This window comes from Solenopsis invicta, chromosome 3, assembly GCF_016802725.1.
Source record: "Solenopsis invicta isolate M01_SB chromosome 3, UNIL_Sinv_3.0, whole genome shotgun sequence".
NCBI classification, from domain to species: Eukaryota; Metazoa; Arthropoda; class Insecta; order Hymenoptera; family Formicidae; genus Solenopsis; species Solenopsis invicta.
In genome coordinates, this window is record NC_052666.1 from 14,825,593 (window position 1) to 14,851,098 (window position 25,506).

The 25,506-nt window shown below is 30.6% G+C and overlaps 1 protein-coding gene across 2 annotated transcripts in view; it reads left to right on the forward strand.

Annotated features, from left to right (window-relative positions):
• The first annotated feature begins 216 nt into the window (after positions 1–216).
• LOC105208171 overlaps positions 217–25,506 on the forward strand; it is a 105,973-nt gene continuing 80,683 nt past the window's right edge. Inside the window, exons 1-3 of one of the 2 annotated variants that reach the window (XM_026140202.2) lie at positions 217–607; positions 4,789–5,036; positions 5,386–5,636. In XM_026140202.2, coding sequence (XP_025995987.1) covers positions 5,504–5,636 — 133 coding nt within the window. In that variant the 5' untranslated portion in view covers positions 217–607; positions 4,789–5,036; positions 5,386–5,503. The remainder of the gene's footprint in view (positions 608–4,788; positions 5,037–5,385; positions 5,637–25,506) is intronic. The other variant, XM_039446610.1, reaches the window with a different exon arrangement.

The following is a 25,506-nucleotide window of genomic DNA, read 5'->3' on the forward strand; positions in this document are numbered from 1 at the left end:
ATTAACCTAATGTCATACAATAAATATGAATCAATAATACGAATGACGAACGCTACACATATTACACGCGTCTTTCGTTGTCACAAGATGCTTCAATCAACGTTGCAACATTGCAGCGTTGATTCTACGCGAGGCATTCAGCTTAAAAAAAAAATTCGGAATACGTGACGCTTGTGTTCGAACTTCGTCTTTTAAAGTTAGAGTACGAAAGAGATGTAGAAACGAGGATTAAAGATCATCCAGTGCGCGCGCTCAATGGAAAAATTTTAACAATCTCTCTCGTTCTCCTGCCCCGACGAAAGTGTAACAGTACAGAGATTCGCTAGGCCAAAGAAAATAAACGGTAGTACCACGGCGGGAATCGGCGGAGGCGCATTACTCCGAGTCGAGAGCACACAACCTACGCTCCCATCGGACTTTCTCGGGGTCACTGAGTTGAACCGAGTGGTGTATCTAAAATTGCACCTAAGAAGAATGTCAGCAAAAGGTGGAAGGAGACGTTGTGTAGAGGAAAACGCCGTTGGAACAGTGTTTGATAAGAACAGCCAGTGCTTTACCGGTTTCTCATCGCCGAAGTGGATCCTCGCGCCGTGTGAGAAATTTTAAAGTAAACCGTGACGTAGATTCGATTTAAATGAAGCTTCAGAATTCAAAAAGTGTCCTCGGAATAAAGAAAATCGTGTTCATGATCACGAGAAAAGAACGCAAATGATCAAATCGACGCGATAACAAATCGATAAAACGATATCAGGAAACTTGAGATTATCGCGTGATTAATTCATTCATAAAATAACATTATATAATAATCCCAAGAAGAACAGTACAGTCAAAATGATGTCAATTTGCCGTTATGTTGACCAAATATACATTAATTTTGTGTCATAAATAATTATAATTTAAGTAGAACAAAAAGTCATTATGACAACAAAATGACGTCGAAATCGTTAAAATAATTTGTAAAAATCATGACTTATTTTAATGTCATTTTAATGTTGTGACATATTGTTCTGCTTAAGAAATTTTGGTCTTACACGATTTAAAAGTGATAGTGCATTGATTTTTTTTTCTTGTGTGTTTGTGATTTTTAGAAACTATAATGTATGTGTATTTTTTGATTATTAGATGCTTATTATCACAAAAATATATGATAAATATCCCTAACGAAAAGAACTCTACAAAATTAAAAACAAATCAAAATATACCATGAAAAACATCAAAACTACCAGAACCTATAAAATTCCACATGAATTTAAAAAATACTACAAAAATTTACATGAAAAAAAGAATTAAAACACTTTTGTATATCAAACAAAACAAAATAAAAGTTATGGCTCTTATAAGTGAATTAAGTTAGAAAAAAGTGAGCTCAAGAGCCGCGCAGGATGTCGGAAATAAATAACAAAAATCTCCAATGTCAGGCAAACGTTTCGACTTTAATGACGGTCTTCCTCAGTGATAATACAAGTCTATAAAACAACAATCGCACTAATTAAGATATGAATTTATCACAATAAACAAATAAAGAACAGAAATAAGAAATGAAAAATGAAAACTTTTGTATATGTTTGTATTTTCTAGTGCACTGTGTTTGCGACTTCTATAAATGTCTTGATAAAATTACGTAGAACTACAATTAATATCGATATTCTAGACATTTCTATATACATTTAAGTACAGTAAAATATAATAAAACTAAGGAAGTTGAAATTAAAAACACTTTTGTTGAGATTTTTGTTTTGCGATGAAAAATTTGTGTTTATACAAGATTTTTTATTTAAAAAACATCCAGAATTTGTATTTATTTTAGAAAATCCTTATTTATTTATCAATATTAATATGCTCTCCTTCAAAGTAATCCCCATCGAATTTCATACACTAGCGGTTTTTGCAATCATCAAAGCTTCTTTGGACTTTTTGATATAGCCTTCAGCTCGTTCAGCGATGCTATTTTTATTTTCTTTCGCAGGGGGCCAAGTCCATCGAATACGGTAGCTGAGGCATCAATGTTGAATTTTTATAAAAACTCACGAACAAGTAGTGAATTGTAATCAGATGCGCTGGCACAAATTTGGTTGCCACTCGTAATATGCCAGTCATAGTGTTCAAATGTCAGTCATAATTAATTGTATGGTCCATATAAAATACCAAATTCATTTGCAACCTCTCCAGTGATTTGGTGATTATGGTATTCAGCACAATTTGTTTGATTTTTCCACGTTATCATCAGTAATTGATGTACGTGCTCATCCAGACCTCTCGTCATCTTCAACATCTTCACAGCCTTCTTCAAAATGTTTGTACCAATCGTAAAGTGCTGTTTTCTTCCTAGCAAACTTATGAAAAGCTGTCTCTAACATTCCACTTACGTTACTACATTTAATTTTATTTTTAACGCAAAATTTGGTACAAATTCTTTGGTCCGTCACATTATTACGACAAAAATCACCGTCTTACTAGCTTACCTGTTCAAAACCAACTACGCAAAATGGCTGAAAATTCACATAAATGTCATAGACAAATGTACTAATCTCAAAAAAAGGAAGTGAGTTCAATCGGTTATGCGCGAAATTAAAAAATTCTATTATACATATTTTTCTAACAGTACTCTATGTTGCGGCAATTTAATCTGTTCAATAAATTTCTGTTAAAATTATGCTAGCCTGCATTAGTGATGCTTTTAAGTTTTTATATTTTTTTTTGTCATTAAGTACAATATACTATAACAAAATGGCATAATCAAAATTCTTTTATAGACTTTTGTATTTTTTTTTTTTTTTAATGTTTGATTCTAATTAGATATAAGATTTACACTACATATTTTGGGACATACAATTCCAATCACACATTTTCACAAAAAAAATATAAATGTTCTAAATTCTTTGAATTAAGAAGATATTCAATAATTAAAATGTTGCATGATTTGTGTAGAAATGTAAAAAACTTTTTTCCAGCAGATATGGCTTTGAATAATCGAATGGAAACTTCGTAAATTTTTTCTCCCGTGTACATCTTCAATCTTTATTATGTGTAATCTACAAAAATTTTCCATAAAATTTATTTTAGCAGTAAAACTAACTTAAGTGTAGAAAAAAATTTTTCCTAGATCAAGGAAACATCAATTTTTTTGCATTTTGACGAACAATTTTGATATCGGTTTAATCATTTTGATATCTTTTTGACATTTCTGTTCAGTTCTCTTTGAGAATGTAACTTACAATTAGTAAACATTAATGATAACATCAATGTTACGATCTCATACTTGACAATATAAATGTAACATAATAAATGTAAATTTGTAACATTGATGTTGTTATATTATTACTAGTATTTATTAAAAAGCTGCATAAACTTGTGACAAAAACATTTTTTTAGACGATTCGTTAATTTATTAAGCCACAGAGCAAAGCGACATACATACAGCAGCAGACGATAGAACACAAAAACCAGCCACATTATTAAATTTCAACGAATTCAATGTAAAACTCATGCAACGCGAGAAAAATGTCTTTCGTGCGGGAGGCCATCCGGTGACCTCATTCGAGTAAGAGTGTTTTCAGTTTACGTCCGACCGAGAAGACACTAGCAAAAAGGAACAACATTGCGAGCGCGTTAATACGTTGCTGGACCAATTTTATTGTCTACACACATTGCATGAATCGCTGATGATCTATTTCGTGAATCAGCGATGACTAATAATCTTAATATTGCACATTATAAGGTATCTGAGCCGAATAAGACCCACCTAACTTATTTTATTTGTTAAAAATTTTATTTACAAAGATATTGAAATGAACTAAATGAGAATAAAACGTTTATTCCAACCACTTGCCAAAATAAAATTATTATCTATATAAAACATTTTTAAATAAACAAAAAAGAAATTTTTTTAAACTCTGACATTGAGTCTTATAAAATTCTTGTGCTTAATAAGGCCCAAATTAAAAATAAATTGAAAATAACAAAGGAATTAAACATATTTTCCAACTCACTGTTAAAATGATTATTATACACAAATACAAAATCCTTTAAGATCTATTTTATCGTAAAACATCACAATTATTTTAATTTTGTCTATAATTAATATTTTAACTTTAAGAAATTCTGACTACTTTAGTGCAATTTTAGCTTATGGAAAATTAGCGTTATTAAAAATCATTATTCTCTGTTGCAAGCCACATACATAATAAACAAATGGCAATGGCTATAACAATAAATGTATAAGTGAGCCTTATTTAATAATACATAATTTATAAAAAAGTATACATATTCCAAAAAATCAATATACCTATATATATATATATATATATATATATATATATATATATATATATGTGTATATATATACATATATATATATATATATATGTTTTTTTCTACAGTTAGAAAATTAAGTAATATTTTAATACGTTGTAATAAATCATAAAATAATATATGCTTATTAAATTTCAACAAATTTTTATGAAAACGGCTGATTTCCCCACTTTGTTACAAGCTTTTGTTGCACTGAATAAACGTGTTGCTACCGGTATTAATCCCCTAGTCCCTCTTTATCTACTTCCTGTGACACATTTTTTAACCATATATTTTAAACATAAAGCGCATTTTTAAATGATAAATTTAAAAGTGGGCCTTATTTAGTACTGGGCCTTATTCGGCTCAAGTACCTTACATCATAATTATTATATATATATATATATATATATATACACATACACACATATATATATATATATATATATATTACGTATAATATCAAAAAATGTTTCATAATTATGTGTCTCTTTAAAGCCAAAGTATCTCTCGACCTGAACGGAAAGTCCAATGTGGGTCACCGCCTTACAGAACATGTTATTAATTGATCCATCGATGATGGTACGCTTATGATAGTAGCAGTAGTAATTCACGGTCTCTCGAATTGCATGGATTACATCATAAGGTGTGCGCGAGTCCGGTATTAATCAATAGCCGCGACGCTGGCAAAAAGTGAAGAAACTGCGAGTAATTGGATGCTATTGTTGCTATTTTTGCTGCCCCAGGTAGAACATAAAATCATAATAAGATAACATCAAATAAAATTCATTTTAGAAAAATGATATGATCTCATTCGATACAAACATTTCTGATAAATTGTTGATATTAAAATGAGTTTAACATTAAGTTTTTAGTTTAAAAAATCATTTTAAAATCATTATGACTTTGTAATAAATTCTTAATATGGCAATGATTTCAAAGTGACTTTTTAGTTAAGTTAATTTAAAATTAATGAATTCATTACAAAACTATCAAAGATATCGAATGAAAGCGCAATGACTTTTTCTAAAATTATTTCCACTTTATGTCATCTTAATCTTATTATAATTTTGTGTTCTACCTGGAACGATGTAGTATTCCCAATGCGTCAACACATGGAAAGCGACGCTGCTACATCAAATGTGCCGAAGATAATTCGCAGGTGACACGAAGAATCGGGCCTGATTATCTGCTTAGTGAAAACCGTGCCTCGATGTGCCGTGAAAGGTTCGATGTCGCACGTGGCCGCAATTCGCCACCGCGAGTGGATCGATTATCTCGTCAGCACGGAAGGATCTTATGCATTCTTTTGATGTTTGAGACGCTGCTCGGCTGCGACGCTCGAGGTAAGTACTACTGCTCAATAAAATTTATTTTGTTATTACTTTGCGATTGTTGAAAAGTCTAAAAATTATTCTTCCGATACATAATACATAGACAAAAAAAGTATACACTTTGCAATTACATACTTTTATTTCAAAACTATTTCATCAATTAATTCTATTCATAGAAGTATTATTATCAAATAATTTACGAAGTTAACATTTTACGACAAAATATGTCAAAATAAAATGTAGCATTAAGGCTGAATAAAGACTACTTAATTTATTTTATCTTTTTAAAAATAATAATTAGTATTTAAAAATAAAATTTTTAAAAACTAAAATATAATTATAAAATTTAATTTTATAATTTTATTCTTAAAATCTCTATTAATAGAGTTTTAAAATAAAATAAAAACAAAATTCTAAAAGTTAGTTATTCAGCGACATCTTATAAAATATCTTATAATTATTGATTTTTTGATAACTCTACTTTGATACTTTTTATATGCACAATAACTAGAAGAATCATATCATATAAAAAAAATCATATGATTCAATTTAAAAAAATGGCAATGAGCTTTATGGTATCTTAAAAAATTAATTTTTTTTTCAAAATTAATTTTTCAAAAATTGATTTTACCATTATTTTAGCACTTTTTTCAGAAATTAATTTTATCATTATTTGTTTTCCTTCAAATTATAAATTTTAAAACTTGAAACTATAGAACTTTGTAATTTATTCATATATTCAACTATCAAAAATAAAATAAGACCCTGTATAAAATGTTTGAATTATACCTATTTCTACCAACGCAGATTAACTTTAATCTTAGTTTAATTTACTCTTTTATCTTTTTTTAATTCTAAGAATTAGTAAAAGTAAGTTAAACTAAGATTAAAATTAATCTGCGCTAGTAGAAATAGGCATTACTAAGTCTGTAAGAATTTGAGTCACACGATATATTAATTTGATAAGCCCATAATTAGAATTCATATATTCGTATTTAGAAACATAGAAGTACAAAACATAGAAAAGAAATTTCATAGTACAATTTATAAAAATTTCGAATGATTAATAAACGAGGAATAACCTAACCTAAGAAGAAAACAACAATAAAATTCTTGATTACTCGCTTGACTGTTTAAAGCTAAACAACTAAATAGACAGTTATTCAATATACATTCATATTGAATTATTATATATGTCGCAATTTTCACTATAAAATATAAAACGTATTACATATTATTATTGAAATAAATAATAAAAGAATTAGTATAATAATTTACCATGTTAAATCAATAATTCCATGATTCCGCAGCCGTAATACTCAATATAATTATTTAAATAAAATATTTGATAAAATAGTGTAATATTACATTAAACGTGGAAATATTATGTATTATATATATTAGAGAGATATATACAATACGATTTTCGTAAATTGCATAAAGATAGCTTTCACGCATAAAATGTTTTGTTACTTTGTTTCTCTCTACGATATATTGATTCTTTTATGTATAAGTACATTTCATTAATACGCAAGCGTTATTGGGTATTTGTAAAATATTAAAGCTTTAAATTAAAAAATTAAAATGTAAAAATTGGAATTGTAATTGTTATTTTACGCGCACGCACGAACGTACAAATTTCTTTTTTTAATTTAATTAAAATTAAATATGAAGAAAAATATTACTAGACTTTAATATTTTCCTTTTAGCAATCACGTTATTCCTACATTATCGTCAGTATAAATCACGTATCATGTGAGAAACCAAATTGTATTTTCTCATCTGGAAAATTTTACTTACATTGTTGTCTGACTTCTTGCTAAGAACTTAACCATCGCTCTAATCACACGCTCGTAGATTTTATCTTAATCAACTAACATATCGTGCGAATGTTCTAAGAAAGCGTACATACAATTGAATTGGATTTAAAAAATAGTGAGAGCAACATTCTAATTAAGTCGATTCACAATTAAGACGCTAAAAACGAAACGTCCATTCAAGTCAAACGAAGTCTTGCAAGAGAATCTCGTTTATAACAAATAAAAGTAACGTTGGTATAATTATTATTAGCCTAATAAGACTAACTTCGGTTATGTAGGTATCATGGCTTAAATATTTAATGTATGCAATAAATATTTTTTTACTTGTTTCAAAATCATTTCCTTTTTTTCTCCCGATTTACATAAAAAAGAACTCACGGAATATAAAATTCTAATTTAATAAAATTTTATATATATGCATATAAAGGAAAGAAGAGAGTCGTGAGATATGTGTGAGATATCTGATATCATGTACAGTTTGTGTTGAATTCTAAGGACAAACATTAAAATTACTTTGGTTACAGTTTACTTACAAAGGAACTGTCACGGGTATTCGGCGCCGATTTGATTCTCCTTGAAATATGTTGTTAAATACAAAAATCTAAGAGGCCCGTATTTTTTATATTGGCGGAATTTCATGTGTAGGGGATAAAACCCTTTGAAAAAAAAAACAGTATTTCTCTTACGGGGCGTATATAAAAATAGAAGAGACAGAAAAAAATATTTTTAATAAAAGTTGTACGGTTTAAAAAATATCTTAAAGTTGTTAAAAAAATTTGTTTTGTTTTGTTTAACAAAATACCCCAAGCACCCAAAGTGTTTTTTAAATTCTTCAAACTCTTTTTCAGCCAAATTAAAGGTTATTTTTTTCCAATCCAACCATACATAATAAAATTTGAAAAATTTGAAAAAAACTTTGGGTGGTGAGGATATTTTGTTAAACAAAACAAAAATTCTTTTTTTCTCTACAACTTTAAAGTATTCTTTAAACCGTACAACTTTTGTTAAAAAAATATTTTTCTGTCTCTTCTACTTTCGACAATATTTGCCCCAAAAAAGAAATACTGTTTTTTTAAAAGAGTGTTTTACCCCCTAAACATGAGGTTCCGCCAATATAAAAAAATATGGGTCTCTTAGATTTTTGTGTTTAACATCATTTCAAGAAGAATCAAATTGGCTCGACAGTTCCCTTGTTAAATATTTTATAATGGTTAATAATCATTATTATAAAATATGTGAATTTCAACTTTGCAAGTAACAGAGACTTTTATAAATGTATATGCAATTTTGAGAAGTAAATTAAATATAAATTTTTTAACTTTAGTCTAGTTTAAAATCTTAAATGTGGCTTTTAAATAATGTAATTGAATTTAATGTGTATCATAATATGTGCATTAATTCGGCGTATATCATAAATTATATCATGAAATGAAAGGATCATGAGTCATTTGCTTTAACCGCTCTTTCGACTTTATAATCTCATAGAAGACGTTACGGAAAATAAGTATTGAGATATTAATACTTATTAGTATTGGCAATACTAAATTAGCCAATACTCTTTCGCCCAATACTTAGTATTGGTGAATACTCAATAAAGTATTGGCAAATATGTACAAGTATTAACGAGGGTAATAAAAAATACAAAAAATGTCCACAAAACTCATTATCCTTATTTATTGATTATAATGCACTGAAAAAAAATTTATTAAAAAAACTAAAATATTTAGTCCAATATAATCATCAACTAAACATTGGGTTGATTCAAGTTATTTAGTTACACAAAAAAGGTATAATTTATTCATGTCAACTATTAAAACTTTTTAACCAAGACACAATTGAACAAACTCAAGGTTTAATTGTACGTATCGGATTAAATATTTTAGTTTTTAACCAATTTTTATAATTACATACGTACAATGCTTTATAAAATAAAGGTTAAAAATATAATAAAAGCGGGTAAACCTTTACAAAAGGGGAGCAGCCTCTGACGACCTTGACCTTAATATATGTTATCAATGGGAAAGTACTGAGTGACATACACAAAGTTTTAAGTAATGCTCACTTTTTATTTAAAAAAATATTATTACGGAAAGAAAAAACAGTTTTTCTTACTTATTTTGGAAAATATTTATTTTACAAAAAAATGTGTCAAACAAAACATGAAGCTAGTAATAAGCTCTATAAAAAAGGTCATATACATATTTTACTTAATTTCAATACTTTCGTCGTTATTGTAGAAAAACTGTTTTACGTCGAAAGGGTTTTCGACGCAAAATAGTTTTTCTACAATACACAGAGAGCGCGTGGGCGGGGGAGAGGCTCCGCCCCTTCCCCTGCACTCCCTCTGCGTATTTTTTCTAACCCAATCCACTTTGTCTCAGGTCCACTAATGACGGGGTGGGTGTGGGAGGGGATCATAATTTCAAATCTAATATTGCAACGTCAATTAGATATCCTTGGTCAAATTACAATTAAAATAGGATTAGGTTGGGTTAGAAAAAATACGGCGGGGGGGCGGAGGAGGGGCAGAGCCCCCCCACCGCCCAAGCATCTACTTTTCACACAAAACTACTAAAAATTAAAAAAAAAAAATTATTTTAACCCTTAAACACACCGACCCTGTAAAATACGGAAACACATTTTTGGGTCTGAGAGACTTTTTCAACTTTGAGAAGCTATAACTTTGATTACAATCAATATTTCTTTACAATTTTTTTTTTTAACGAAAGTTCAAAATTTTAAGAGTGTGACTGCACAATCGGCATTGCCGAAAAATAATTTATTGTAAAGCTATAAAAGAAAAATCATTAAGCAAAAATGAGAAATTGATAAAAAATCCATTTTTCCTTCAAAAAATCATATTTTTGCAACAAAAAACTTTTAAGGACTTTCAAATAAGGCGTTTTAAAGCTAAAAATTCATACTTTCAAAAAAAAATTATATCATTGTTATTTCTATTAAAAAATGTACTTATGTAACAAGGCGAATATGAGGCGAATATATTTTTTGATTAAATTGTGTCTAAAATTGAAAATTGATGTGTGTCATGATATATTTTGGAAAAACTCCCTTTTCTACAGCATTTTATAGTATTCCAACTTTAGACAGAGTATATGCGAGTAACATCCGCAAATCGACCTGTTCGAACGTATTTTGTCCAGCTTTTTTATGTAAAATACTCACAAAAAAAGTTTCACTTTCACACTATATGGGTCGCATTGGCCCTAACAAAACTTTGCTGCCGTGCTGTTCGAATTCTAAGTGACCAAAAAAGTTGATCAACCATATCAATCGAAAGAGGAGATTTCAAACTTTTTTACGTCTTGGTCCAAACCTCCTATCTCATTCCGTCTTCACATAGCAAGCGTTCAAAACTTCATATGGGGTCTCTCAGACCCACTTACGTGTTTCAGGGTTAAAACAGTTTTTCTACTATAACGACTAAAGTATTGAAGTTAGATAAAAAATTTATATAACCCTTTTTATAGAGCTTATTACTAGCTTCATTTTTTGTTTGACACATTTTTTTGTAAAATGAATATTTAGTGAAATAATTAAGAAAAACTATTTTTTCTTTCTCTGATAATATTTTTTTAATAAAAAGTGAGCATTACTCAAAACCTTTTGTATGTCATTCAGTACCTTCCCATTGATAACATATGTCAAGGTCAAGGTCGTCAGAGGCTGCTCCCCTTTTGTAAAAGTTTACCCTTAAATATATATTGATATATTAAAGGGTTTAGAAATATAATATGACTGATTCTTTATGAAATCAGATAAAATTCGCGATTTTGCTGAAACCTTGTATTTTCTATAATATTATGTGATCACTAATCAAAGTATTTACCAATACTAATTGTCAATATTCAGTTTTTTGTTTATCAATACATAATTACTTTTAATCAGGGATGGGAAGTAACTCGTTACTTGTAACGAAGTTACAGTTAGAGTTACCTGTTTTTGGTAACTGTAACTTAACTTCGTTACTTTTTTTCAACTGTAACTATAAACTTAACTTAGTTACATTATTTGTGTAACTAGTAAGGCTGTGTTCCGATATTAACTGCCAGTACTGAAAATGTATAGTATATGTGACGTGAACTATAAATTTTCAGTACTGCCAGTAAAAACGGAACACAGCCTAACTAAATTAATAGTTATTTTTATAGTTACTTTATATATTTCAAACTCATTTGCCAATTTAGATAGCATTTGCAAACATCACCCGAGTGGCGTCGTGTATCATTTTATCTTTATTTAACAATCGGTAAACAACAAGGATAAAATGATATATATAAGGGTACTCAACTGATGTTTTCAAACGCAGCTTTAATGTAATTGGTGATTGGTTAGACCTAAAAGATTACACTAATAGCAGTAAGCGCTCACTCAACCACTGAGTTTGCTGAACGCAGCCACTGTTGCTCGATGCAGTGACAATTCTATGTTCTATGCTTCTTATGTGATCCGAGAGAGATGATATGATGAGAGATGATGTGATCCGAGAAAAAGTTCTGTCTAGAAAGATACACGTGACAATAAACGGTTATATGTTATACATTTGGCAGCCCCGTACCAGTAGTCATAGGTTACAAGTTATTTACATGTAGATACACGATTGTATGTGACACATTTTCTTCGATGGTTTTTAAAATATAGACTTGCTCATCGAACGGCGAACGTAATTGGTTCTTACTTGTGGATTCAACCAATTATGTTCGCCGATCGAGGAGCAAGTCTACATTCTAAAAACCATCCAAGAAAACGTGTTGCAACCTTTTAGCTCACGACTGTACTTGTAGGGCCCGGATATTCAAGTACGATTCCGGGATGCTCGCGAAGAATCACTGCGTGTTGTGTGATCGTCTGGCTGGTCTATCGTGTACATACGTGTGATAATCAGCCAGCAGAGAATTGGTTACTAAGAATGCCTTTGAGTCTAAATTCTATACTTAGTCTTAAAGTTAGTTTATAATAGCCGTTACCATAAGAAATTGATCAATCATAGTCAATTATTCTTTTATAAATCAACTATGATTGACCAATTTCTTACGATTACGGCTATTATAAACCAACCTTTATCCTCAAAAAATTTAGAACATAATTCACATAGTTTTCATCTGTACATATAGGTAATTAATATTTAATATATGTAAACATGTCACATGCAAATTATGCGTCGTCAATAAAGACTATAATAAAGACTTAAGCCTTTAGCCTTAAGAAATTGGCCAAACACAATCGATTATTCTTCTATAAATCAATTATTATTGGTTAATTTCTTAAGGTTAAAGGCTTAAGTCTCTATTGTAGATAACGCTTTACACAATTAAAGATAGAAAAGACTTTACGTGGATGCTCTTCAGTAAAAGTCTCGTATTTAAATTATTAATGTTTTATAATATTACCAAAAAAAAAACAGAAAAGTAACTGAAAAGTAACTTTAAGTTACTTTTTCAATAACTGTAACTGTAACGAGTTATTTTTTAAAGTCAGTAACTTGTAACGGTAACTAGTTATTTTTTGGAAGACAGAAACTGTAACTGTAACTAGTTATTTTTACAAAGTAACTTTCCCAAGCCTGCTTTTAATACTTGAGTATTGACCAATACCAGTTTCCAATTTCTAATATTTAGTATTCACCAATATTAATTGTCAATATTCTCAGTATTCATCAATATTTCATTATAACTATCTCTAATACTTGAGTATTGACCAGTTTCTAATATTTAGTATTCACCAATACTCTCAGTATTCATCAACGTTTGACTATCTCTACCACTAAAGTATTGACCAACACCAGCTTCTAATATTTAGTAATCACCAATACTAATTGTTAATACTCAGTATACAACAATACTTAATTCTCTTTAATACTTAAGTATTGATAAATACCAGTTACTAATATTTAATATTCACCAATACTAACTGTCACAATTTAATATTCATTAATATTTAAGTATTCACCAATACTGACTTTCAATACTCTTTGTCAGTATTACATCTTAAATACTAAATATAGAATTATCATTACTAAATGAGCCTCAATACTTAGTTTTCGTATATTTTCCATAAAAGACATCATTGATTTTTTATGGGCTGTGTTTATATATCTGCCAATATGAGCATTATTTTTAATATTAGAATAACTTCAAAGAGTTTGTTTTTTTGTTTTATGTTGTGTCAGTTTTACCAGGTGTACAAGTATGAAATGCGGATTTGAGACAACAGATGGTGCACCAATGCAGTGTGTAGTAGAGTCCCTAGAAATAGAGAGTCTGGACATCTGTTCCTAAAATGTCGGTGATGATTATGTCAGTGTATGTAGGTGAGTATGTTTTGTGTGTGTGTATGTTTATCGTTGTGTGCACTTGAACGTGTTGTATGCTGTTATCGCATTGGCTAAAGAGGATTAAACAGGGATCCGTATTGATGCTGCCATTTTAGGTGCACAATCACGTGTATCCAATCACGTGGAACCCCGAGATGTCCAGACTCTCTACTTCTAGGGACTCTAGTGTGTAGTAGAGTCCCTAGAAGTGGACAGTCTGGACATCTCGGGGTTCAACGTGATTAAATGCACGTGATTGTGCACCTAAAATGGCAGCAATAGGAATCCCTGTTTAATCCTCTTTAGCCAATGCGATAACAGCATCCAACACGTTCAAGTGCACACAATGATAAACATGCATACACATAAAGCTCACGTACATACACTGACATATTCATCACCGACATTTTAGGGGCAGATGTCCAGACTCTCTACTTCTAGGGACTCTAGTGTGTAGTATAAAGATTTGACGTATATGCCATTTTGTTGTGCCATCAACAAGAGTTATCGCGCACAAGTAATAAATTGAAAAAGTGTTTGCATAGTATTATTTTGCTGTATTTAATATGTCGAAATTTGTGCCAAATAAAGAGCATTCGCGGACAGTATTAATTTTTTGTTTTTATCCGAATAAAACTGCTGCTGAATCATATCGATTACTTCGAGTAGCTTATGGTAAACATGCTCCATCGCAAGATACGTGTGAACGATGGTTTCGGCCTTTCAAAAGTAGTGATTTTGATGTTGTAGACAAGGAACATGGAAAACCACCAAAAAGATACAAGGATGTAAAATTGCAAGCATTGTTGGACGAAGACGATTCACAAACACAAAAACAACTTGCAGAGCAATTAAACGTTAGTCAACAAGCTGTTTCCAATCGCTTACAAGAGATGAGAAAGATTCAGATGGATACCATATGAGTTGAACGAGAGACAGATGGAGAGGCGCAAAAACACATGTGAAATTTTGCTCGTACAATATAAAAAAAAATCGTTTTTGCATTGTATCGTTACTAGGGATGAAAAGTGGATATATTTTGAAAATCCCAAACGCAAAAAATCATGGGTAGACCCAGGCGCACGTTCCACATCAACCGCAAGACCGAATTGTTTTGACAGGAAGACAATGCTCTATGTTTGGTGGGACCAGAAGGGTGTTGTTTATTATGAGCTATTAAAGCCTAGTGAAACGGTTAATACTAAACGGTACCAACAACAATTGATCGATTTAGACCGTTTGTTACTCAAAAAACGACCAGAATATCAAAAAAGGCAACACAAGATCATTTTTCTCTATGACAATGCTCCATTACATACGGCAAAACCGGTACGCGACACGTTGGAAACATTCAGCTAAGAAGTGCTAACACATGCGTCTTACTCACCAGACTTGGCTTTTTCCTATTACCACTTGTTTGCATCGATGGGTCACGCACGTGCTGAGCAGCGCTTCGGTTCGTACAAAGAAGTGAAAAAATGGCTCGATGAATGATTCGCGATAAAAAGGGAAGAATTTTATTGGCGTAGTATCCACAAATTATCCGAAAGATAGGAAAAATGTATAACTAGCAATGAAGCATATTTTGAATAAATTACTTTTTATCATTCTTCCAAATTTAACAGGTTTTCTTTGGAAAAAAATCCGCATTTTGTACTTGTACACCTGGTAAAGATACAATAATAAATCTTCAAATATATTAGAAGAATTTTTTTCTGGCTTTATATAACATCTAACTTTAGACTTGTCACATAGTGTTTGATACAGTATGGGACAGTATGTGACAAATGAGGTGGTATGTAACAACAGTTATTTCTCTATTGTTTCCGAAGATTATTCTTTGCGAAGAAAAAATTATTCTTTATTGAAAGGAAAACTTATTCATTTCATAAAAATTCAAACATCCTTTTACACTAAAAAAAAAGAGCAAAAAGAAAAAATCTGCCCATAATGTGCCCCACCTTTTCCTATTAAAGGATGAACAAAGTTTAAAATTTACTAAAAACAATTTTAAAATAATTTACAAGCAAAAAATTACAAGATTAATAACAAAGTCATTAATATTTATAAAGTTAATAAACTCGTAATTTTAAGACTAAATTAATGAACAAATATATAAGATTTAATAAACCGTTATTTAATTGTTAATAACGTAATAGAACATTTCGATTTAACTTGGCCCTCATCAGCCATCTATTATATGTACATGATACAAAATAACGCATAAAACGTACGTACACAATATTCAATAAGAAACAAAATTCATTGTATGTAATTGAAATTTAACATATTAATCGTTATATACTTGTCACACTTTTTTAAGTCTGCACAGTGTTATATTCCTGATTTATTTTTTACGGGAAGTCCGCATTAACACCGGTTGATGATTTGGCATTAACTTATGACAACCTGCCTTGTTTGAGAACCTAGCGCATAATTAAAACCATGCTAATCATGATGGCAAATTGTTTAAAATTGAGCCTATATTATTTGTCTAATTTATCAAATCTTAATCTTATATATTTGTTTGTTTCTTTGGTCTTAAAATTACGTGTTTGACTATAAGATTTTTATGTAAACACTATGTATAATTAAAGAGTTTATTCTAAAAAACATCCTGTATATCCTAAATTTAATACTTTGCGACGTACATCTTTGATAGTATTCGAAAATTTAAATTTTACACGTTTTCCAAGGTAAATCCGTTTTATTAAACAAATATTTAGCTTAAATTTTATTTCTAGTTGATAATTTTTAACGTTTTATATTGTATTTTTTATTAATTAAATCTCTTTCCTAAAAATCGAATGTTTACCGTAAAATCCCATTTGATGGACGATTGAATCTGACTTCCATGCTTTACTCACCCACGCTTTGCTCAAGCGTTACTTCAAGGGAGAGCAAATCGACATAATCAATTTTTACGTGGCAGCGCCATGGAAACCGCGAGCAAAAAGAAATTACGTTTCACAGATTATAGAGATTATCGTGTTATACCGCAGAATAATTAATGTTGCGAAATGTTGTGACGCCAATCGTCGATTGTTCCCGCGAAACCGTTAAAAGCAGTGATTTGATCGTGCCGTTTTATTTTAAAATCTCAATTTACTTGTCATTGAGCAATTCTGACGGCAAAAGAGATAAACAGTAAAATAGTGTATAATTTTAATTTTTTCGCGAAATACGTCGTGCGTCATCACGTCGCATCGCGGCGTCGCATAGTGGGCAAAAAAGCTCATTTTTTAGACAAAAATCGACCGACAGTGCAATTCTTAACCGATTTCAAAAAAATTTTTTTTTAAATAACTTGTAATGAAATGCTCTATAACGTGGTGCTGCGCCTTTTTTCAAACAAAACTTCAATTAAAAACGGCGGATCATAAATGATTGCCAAAAGTGCTGAAATGATATTGAATGTGATACCTCACCTACAATATTGGATATATTTACACCAAATTAGATATATATGGTTTTTTGGGCACGCTAAATATGAATTTAGCAACTAAAAAATTCTAAACTTAAAATGACAATAAATATAAAAATTAAAAGTATTGAAATTATACAATATTTAGTAGATTTACAAATAAGTTAGTAAACATTAGATACATTATTATTTTTAAATGTTTTTCACAGTTTGTAATATTATATTGTTAAGAAACTAAAGAATATTATATTGCTAACTAACAGAAATTTGTTATATTGCTTTGTTATAACTGTTTGTGTATAACAAAACAATGCTTAAGCCTTTTTACCGCGTTAAGGTATCTGTCATTGAAAGAGTATTTGTTTTTTGGGTTTTTGTCTATTTTGTTTAGAAATATTTTTGTTTTTTATCTTTTGTTTTTGTATTTTTTTATTCCTATATTTTAAGCATTATATTACGCGTTATTTATACACGCATACGTATGCACACGCGCACACGCATATTTATATTTTTATATATTAAACGCATTTCTGAAATAAAAGATCTCTTATGTCCTCATTCTAAGACTCACTTAAGAGATCTTTTATTTCAGAATTGCGCTTAATATATAAAAATATGAGTATGCGTGTGCGTGTGTGTATACGTGTGCATATCTAAATAACGTGTAATATAATGCTTATGGTATAGAAATAAAAAAATACAAAAAAAACAAAAATAAAAAACAGAAAACTTTCTAAGCAAAATGAAAAAAACCAAAAAAACAAATACTTTTTTAATGGCAGATACCTTGACGCGGTAAAAGAACTTAAGTATTGTTTTGTTATCACAAACAGTTATAATGAAGCAATATAATAAACTTCTGCTTATTAGCAATATAATATTCTCTAATCTTTTAACAATATAATATTACAAACTGTGAAAAACATTTAAGAATAATAATGTATCTAATGTTTCTAACTTTTTTGTAAATCTACTAAATATTGTATAATTTCAATACTTTTGATTTCCATATTCATTGTCATTTTAACCCCTAAACACACCATAAAATACGTAAACACATTTTCGGGTCTGGAAAACTTTTTCAACTTTGAGAAGTTATAACTTTGGTTCCAATCAACATTTTTCAACAAAATTTTTTTTTTACATAAAAGATCAGAATTTCAGAAATATGACTGCGTAATTGGCTTTGCCAAAAAATGATTTGTTGTTAAGTTGTAAAAGAAAAACCATTAAGCAACAATTGTTCAAAAATCCACTTTTCTTTAACAAAATCATATCGTCGCAACAAAAAACGTTTAAGAACTTTCAAATACGGCATTTTAAAGCTAAAGAGTCATACTTAAAAAAGAAATTAAAATATTGTTATTTCTTTTAAAAAGTATATAATTACACAGGTCTATAAAATTGGGGGGGGGGGTCTTGGGCTTTAAACTTTAAATGACGTTTCTATAGGATTTTGATGCGCTGAAAACGACTACGTTGTCCGTTTTTTTCCATCACCCGCCATTTTTTAAATAATTGCAAAAACAGTTTTTTTTTAACTTGATTTCTTTATGATTTTTTTCTGGTTAAAGAAAAAATGATAACGTGGTCAGCTTTACGGCATTTTACGCAGAAATGTTCCCACAAAACAGAAAATATTTTATCGTATCTTATAAAAATGTTTTGTGCAAACCGTAAACAAAAAACTTTAAAAAAATCGTGAAAAATCGTAAAAAAGTGATTAATTTCGAAATATAAAACCAAATAATTAAAAAACAAAAAATCTTACAAAATATTTGACTTTGTAGGCACATTAGCTCCATGTTTCTAGTTTAATCCTTTTTTTGAAAAATTAATTTCCGATTATTTGTTAAAAAGTTATTGAATTTAAACCATAAATGCATCCCGCGAGCGTTACCTACGGTGCGAGACATCCTTTCACGTCTGACGGACTGCCATCGAATAAAGTTTAAAAAGTTATAAAGTTATATGTGATCATGTTGTGTATAGTTTTTTGGTCATTGATTTAAAAAAAAAAACAAATCAAAATGGCGGATTTAATATGGAAGACAAAAATTAAAAAAATGCGTATAAATAACATGAACATCGATATCTGATAGTTTTGTAAGTCTTTGATTACTGCTGTATAATTATAATTGTTTAATTGAAAATGGCGGATCTAATATGGCGACACATAAGTTTCAAAAATTCATCGTAATAATTTAAAATTGTATTATTTATACTGTATGACAAAACAAAGAAATGTATATTATGCTTTCTGTAACGACTTTAATGTAGTTTTTTTTGCAGTTTCAAAATCTTCACTTACTTATTGTGACAATAGAAAATGTACATACAGAAAGGTAATTTTGCGCTACCCATCCTGTATCACGTGGAGGTATCACCTTATTAGAGGTCATGGCCCCTTACGTCAAGAACATATTTATACTATGTGCAATCCTTTTCCTTCACTATTTACAACATTACTATTTACATTATTATAATATTTACATTATACAACGTAACTATTAATCTTAATGCTAAATTTACATTTATTATTTAATAAAAGATCAATCCTAGAAAGCAAAGTCCAAAAAGTATCAATGATCCGGGACTTTGAAAATAAAAGAACTTGCTTTTATTAAATTGGAAAATTATATTCTACATTTAAGTATGCAATTAAATGTAAATTTACTATTAAGATTTATCGTTATGTAGAATAATGTAAATATTATAATAATGTAAATAGTAATGTTGTAAATAGTGAAGGAAAAGGATTGCACATAGTATAAATATATTTCTGACGTAGAGGGCCATGTCCTATAATAAGGTAATACCTCCATGTGGTACAGGATGAGTAGCACAAAATTACCTTTCTGTATGTACATTTTCTATTGTCACAATAAGTAAGGGAAGATTTTGAAACAGCAAAAAAACTACACTAAAGTCATTAAAGGAAGCATAATATACTTTTCTTTGTTTTGTCATACAGTACAAATAATACAATTTTAAATTATTACGATGAATTTTTGAAACTTATGTGTCACCATATCAGCCATTTTCAATTGAACAATTGTAATTATATAGCAGTAATCAGAGACTTACAAAACCATCAGATATAATTGTTTATGTTATTTATACGCATTTTTTAAATTTTTGTCTTCCATATTAAATCCGCCATTTTGATTTGTTTATTTTTGAAATCAGTGATCAAAAAACTATACACAACATGATCACATATAATTTTATAACTTTTTTAACTTTATTCGATGGCAGTCCGTCAGACGTGAGAGGATGTCTCGCACAGTAGGTCACGCTCGCGGGATGCATTTATGGTTTAAATTCAATAACTTTTTAACAAATAATCGGAAATTAATTTTTCAAAAAAAGGATTAAACTAGAAACATGGAGCTAATGTGCCTACAAAGTCAAATATTTTGTAAGATTTTTTGTTTTTTAATTATTTGGTTTTATATTTCGAAATTAATCACTTTTTTACGATTTTTCACGATTTTTTTAAAGTTTTTTGTTTACGGTTTGCACAAAACATTTTTATAAGATGCGATAAAATATTTTCTGTTTTGTGGGAACATTTCTGCGTAAAATGCCATAAAACTGACTACGCTATCATTGTTTCTTTAACCAGAAAAAATTCATAAAGAAATCAAATTCAAAAAAAGCTGTTTTTGCGATTATTTAAAAAATGGAGGGTGATGGAAAAAAACGGACAACGTAATCGTTTTCAGCGCATAAAAATCTTATAGAAACGTCATTCAAAGTTCAAAGCACAAGACCCCCCCTAATTTTGTAGACCTGTGTTATATAACTAGAAAAATATGAGGTATTTTTGGGTGTCTAAAAATCTATTTAAAAAAAAAATTCTTACCTTTGCAACAAAAAACATTTAAGAACTTTACACTACGGCGTTTTAAAGCTATTTAAAGTTGCGTGAGACGCGAGTTGAATTGTCAGAATTCACTCCGAATAGAGCGCAAGCGAGAACTGTGTGAGCGATTAATTTTATCGACGCTCGGACTAGATACAGCCCTGAACGCGCGATTACGAGAGCGAGTCCGACGTGAGAGCGCGAGCAACGAGGGTAACGTAACTTTGGTATAATGAGAGAAATGGGAGGCGGGAGAGGAAAAGAAGGCGAACACAGTGATTACTCAATATAATTAAAGGTTCAATGTTAATCGTCTTTAATCACTAAATTATTTACAGTGTCTCTGTCTCGTTGATTGATAAGAGCGCCCGCGCAATTTTATTCAATACGCGCGTGTCGACAGCGAACGCAAGCTCGCGCGCCTTATAACTCCCGACGCTTCCTGATTTCTGTCTCGCTCGGTTACGGATGTGACTCTCTCGCGCCGCTTCTCGAATCTGAATCTGCGGATTTCTCGCAGAGAGAGCGAACCTCCCTGCTCTGGTTTAAACGAAGAAAAGCCGGGAGAAGCAAATTCGGCGGGAAAATGTCTCATTGGCTCGGATAGACCAATTACTGTATCGTCATCGACGATTTAAAACGGTATCCGGACCGACCGGTAAACTCACTATTTGCTTGGTCCGACCTTCCTTTGCGTGTACGGACGACCACGACAAAAACTTATTTGCTTCTCATACAAAATATTATTCTCGTTACCGAAGTTTCTCGTATTCTTACTTTCGAATAACCAACGAGACAGAATATTCTTGACGAGATACGGCGCGTAGAACGGATGTTGTTAAGAATAGTTGAAATGAGAAAATGTTTAATTAATATTATATTTTTTAAAGATAAAATAAAACGAATATTTTATAATGTTAAGGAATTATATGTTTATGTTTTTTTAAAAATGAGCTTCAGACAATAACTTTATTATAACAAATTTATATTAATAACATATATTTTTACGATACCTTATTTACGATACCTTCAGATGAAAATTAATTTAAATATCAATTTAATATATTTACAATGTTTTCTTGGGAAAATCCATATTCAATATAATTATTCTTCTTTCATAATAAAGAACAGGGGATGTCCAAATAGGTAACTTCCAATAGGCTCAATTATAACTGTTAAAATGAAACTCCTCACCCGAATGGTAGGCGTCCCTCTTATTTTCTTAGACTCTTCCACCCGAACGGCAATCACTCCGCCCGAATGGCTTAACAAATCAAAATGCTTTATGATTCTTCTTTATATAAATGCCGAACGCATAAATATCTTATAATGCTGAAAGCCAAGAAGATCTTTTTTATAAGACTTCACAAAATCTTATTATTTATTTCATAGATATTCTCTGATCGTGATAAAATACTAACTAACTCTCAAGTCTACTTTTTCTTTAAACTAAACTACACTGACACTCGAATTTTTGTCAACAACAACCTATCACCTAGCAACCACAACACTCCTTTTTTTTAAAAAATACGAACGGAATTTCTCGATTTTAAATTTTTACAAATATTATCAACACATCGTTATCTAACTCTTCGCGAATCATGATATACTATTTTAAACAGATGTTCTTATGAATACAATGATGTGATGATTTGCACGAATTTCATAATCTTGAATTTGATTAATAAAATAAATTGAAATTAATAAAATTGACATTAATAAACTAAGAAAAAACAAAATACAGTAACTTATAATTAATCTGACTCGACTGTATAGTCGTGAGCTAAAAGGTTGCAACACATTTTCTTCGATTGTTTCTGAAATGTAGACTTGCTCATCAAACGGCGAACGTCATTGGTTCTTACCTGTGGATCCAACCAATTAAGCATCGAACCATCTACCATCAAAAAAAATGTGTTGCAACCTTTTAGCTCACGACTATACATAATTATTTTGAAATATTTGAACTCAAAACAAAAGCTAAAAAATCATACTTTCAAAAAAAAATTATGTAACTGCCACTTCTAACGAAAAATATACTTACGTAACAAGGCAAATATGGAGTATTTTTGATTAACTCAAGGTGTCTAAAGTTGAAAATTGATGTGTTTGACAATATATTTTACATCCTACGCAAAAATCCTCTTTTTCACGGCGCTATAGTATTTTAACTTTAGACAGAGTAACATACGCATAGGGATCTGTTTGAACGTGCTTTTTCCAGTTTTTTTTACACAAGATTACTCAGAAAAAAGTTTCACTCACACACTATATGAGTCCCATTGATCCTAACAAAACTTTGCTACCGTGCCATCCGAATTCTAGTTAAGCAAAAAAGTTGATCAACCATAGCAATCAAAAATGATTTCAAATTTTTTTATGTCCGAAACTTCTATCTCATTCCATCTTCACACAGCAAGCGTTCGAAACTTCATATGGAGTCTCTCAGACCCACTTATGTGTTTAAGAGTTAAGTTTAGAACTTTTTAATTGCTAAATTCATATTTAGTATGCCAAAAAAATCATATACAGGGTGTCTCATTTTAAATGATCCAGCCAAATATCTCGAAAACTAAACCCAGTAAACAAAAATGTTTCAGACAAAAGTTGTATGACTTCAAGGGGACATAAGGTGGTGTCATTAATTTAACCTTGAATAGTTGCTTAAAAGTTACGTAAAAGACACCTTCAATTTTTTTAATGAAACTGCCTACTTTTTATTATATATTCTTGTAGCTTATCGAGAGCTTTCCAAAACACTACAAGAAAGTTTATTTTTGTTGAGTACTTTCCGAGTTATAAGGCTTGAAAGATACGGTGTACTGTAACTTTCAAGCGTTACAACTCGGAAAATACTTAACAAACATAAACTTTCTTGTAGTGTTTTAGAAAAGTCTTAAAATAAGCTACAAAAATATGCAATAAAAAGTACAACATTAGAGTATTGGTACTTCCCTAATTAAAACGTATCGGTACTTCTCTAACATTCTATATATTTTATTACATTTTCTTGTAGTTGATTTTGAGAGCTTTCCAAAACACTATAAATAAGTTTATTTTCGTTATTTCCGAGTTATGACGCTTGAAAGTTATAGTACACCGTAGCTTTCAAGTTTCAGAATTCGAGAAGATACTCAACGAAAATAAACTTTCTTGTAATGTTTTCGAAAAGTCTCGAGATAAGCTGCAAGACATGTAATAAAAAGTAAGCATTCCCATTTTAAAAATTGAAGGTGTCCTTCAGGTGACCTTCAAGCAACTATTCAAGGTCAAATTAATGACACCATCTTATGTCCCCTTCGAAATCTTACAACTTTTGTCTGAAATATTTTTGTCTACTGGGTTTAGTTTTTGAGATATTTGGCTGGATCATTCAAAATGAGATATCCTGTGTATATATATAGGGTTGAGCAAAAGTCCGGCAACGATCAAATATCTCGAAAAAGATCAACTACGAGGTGTGTTCAAAAAGTATCGCGAATTTTGAATTTTCGCTGGTTACGTATATTCGAATTTCGATCTTTTTGTGGCGTTATGTTGGTACTCATGTCTCTCACTTATGCCGACAAGCTCGGCCATTTTGAATGTTCACTTAATTGTTGACAGCTGCTTTGCTTGCACGTGTTTCGTCTTCGATTTTTACCTATTCAAAAAAATGGATCAAAGAACCTGTATCAAATTTTGTGTGAAAAACGAAATTAAGTGCGCGGATGCATTCCGAATGTTGACTGTGGCATACGGAGAAGCTACCTTGGACCGAAGCAACGTTTATCGGTGGTACAAAATGTTCTCAGAAGGCCGAGAAGATGTGAACGACGAAGAGCGTGCCGGACGCCCGAGCACTTCAACAACAGACGAAAAAATTAATGAAGTGGAGAAAATGGTATTGGCCAATCGTCGAATCACCGTTAGAGAAGTTGCTGAGGACCTAAACATATCGATTGGCTCGTGCCATTCGATTTTTATCAATGATTTGGGCATGAGACGGGTCGCCGCGAAATTCGTACCAAACGCTCCTGCTCACACATCGTTGCTTGTGCGCGACTTTTTGGCCAAAAACAACACACTAATGATGCCGCAGCCACCGTATTCCCCAGATCTGGCCCCCTGTGACTTTTTCTTGTTCCCTAAACTGAAGAGGCCCATGAAAGGACGACGTTACGCTACGCTTGACGAGATAAAGACGGCATCGAAGGAGGAGCTGAACAAGATAAAAAAAAATGATTTTTTGAAGTGCTTCGAAGATTGGAAAAACCGTTGGCACAAGTGTATAATATCTCATGGGGATTACTTTGAAGGGAACAAAATAGATATTCATGAATAAATAAATAATTTTTGAAAAAACACAAAATTCGCGATACTTTTTGAACACACCTCGTATAGCAAAAAATATGTAAGTAGCAAAGTTGTAGGGTTTAATAAAATGTACCCAATGATGG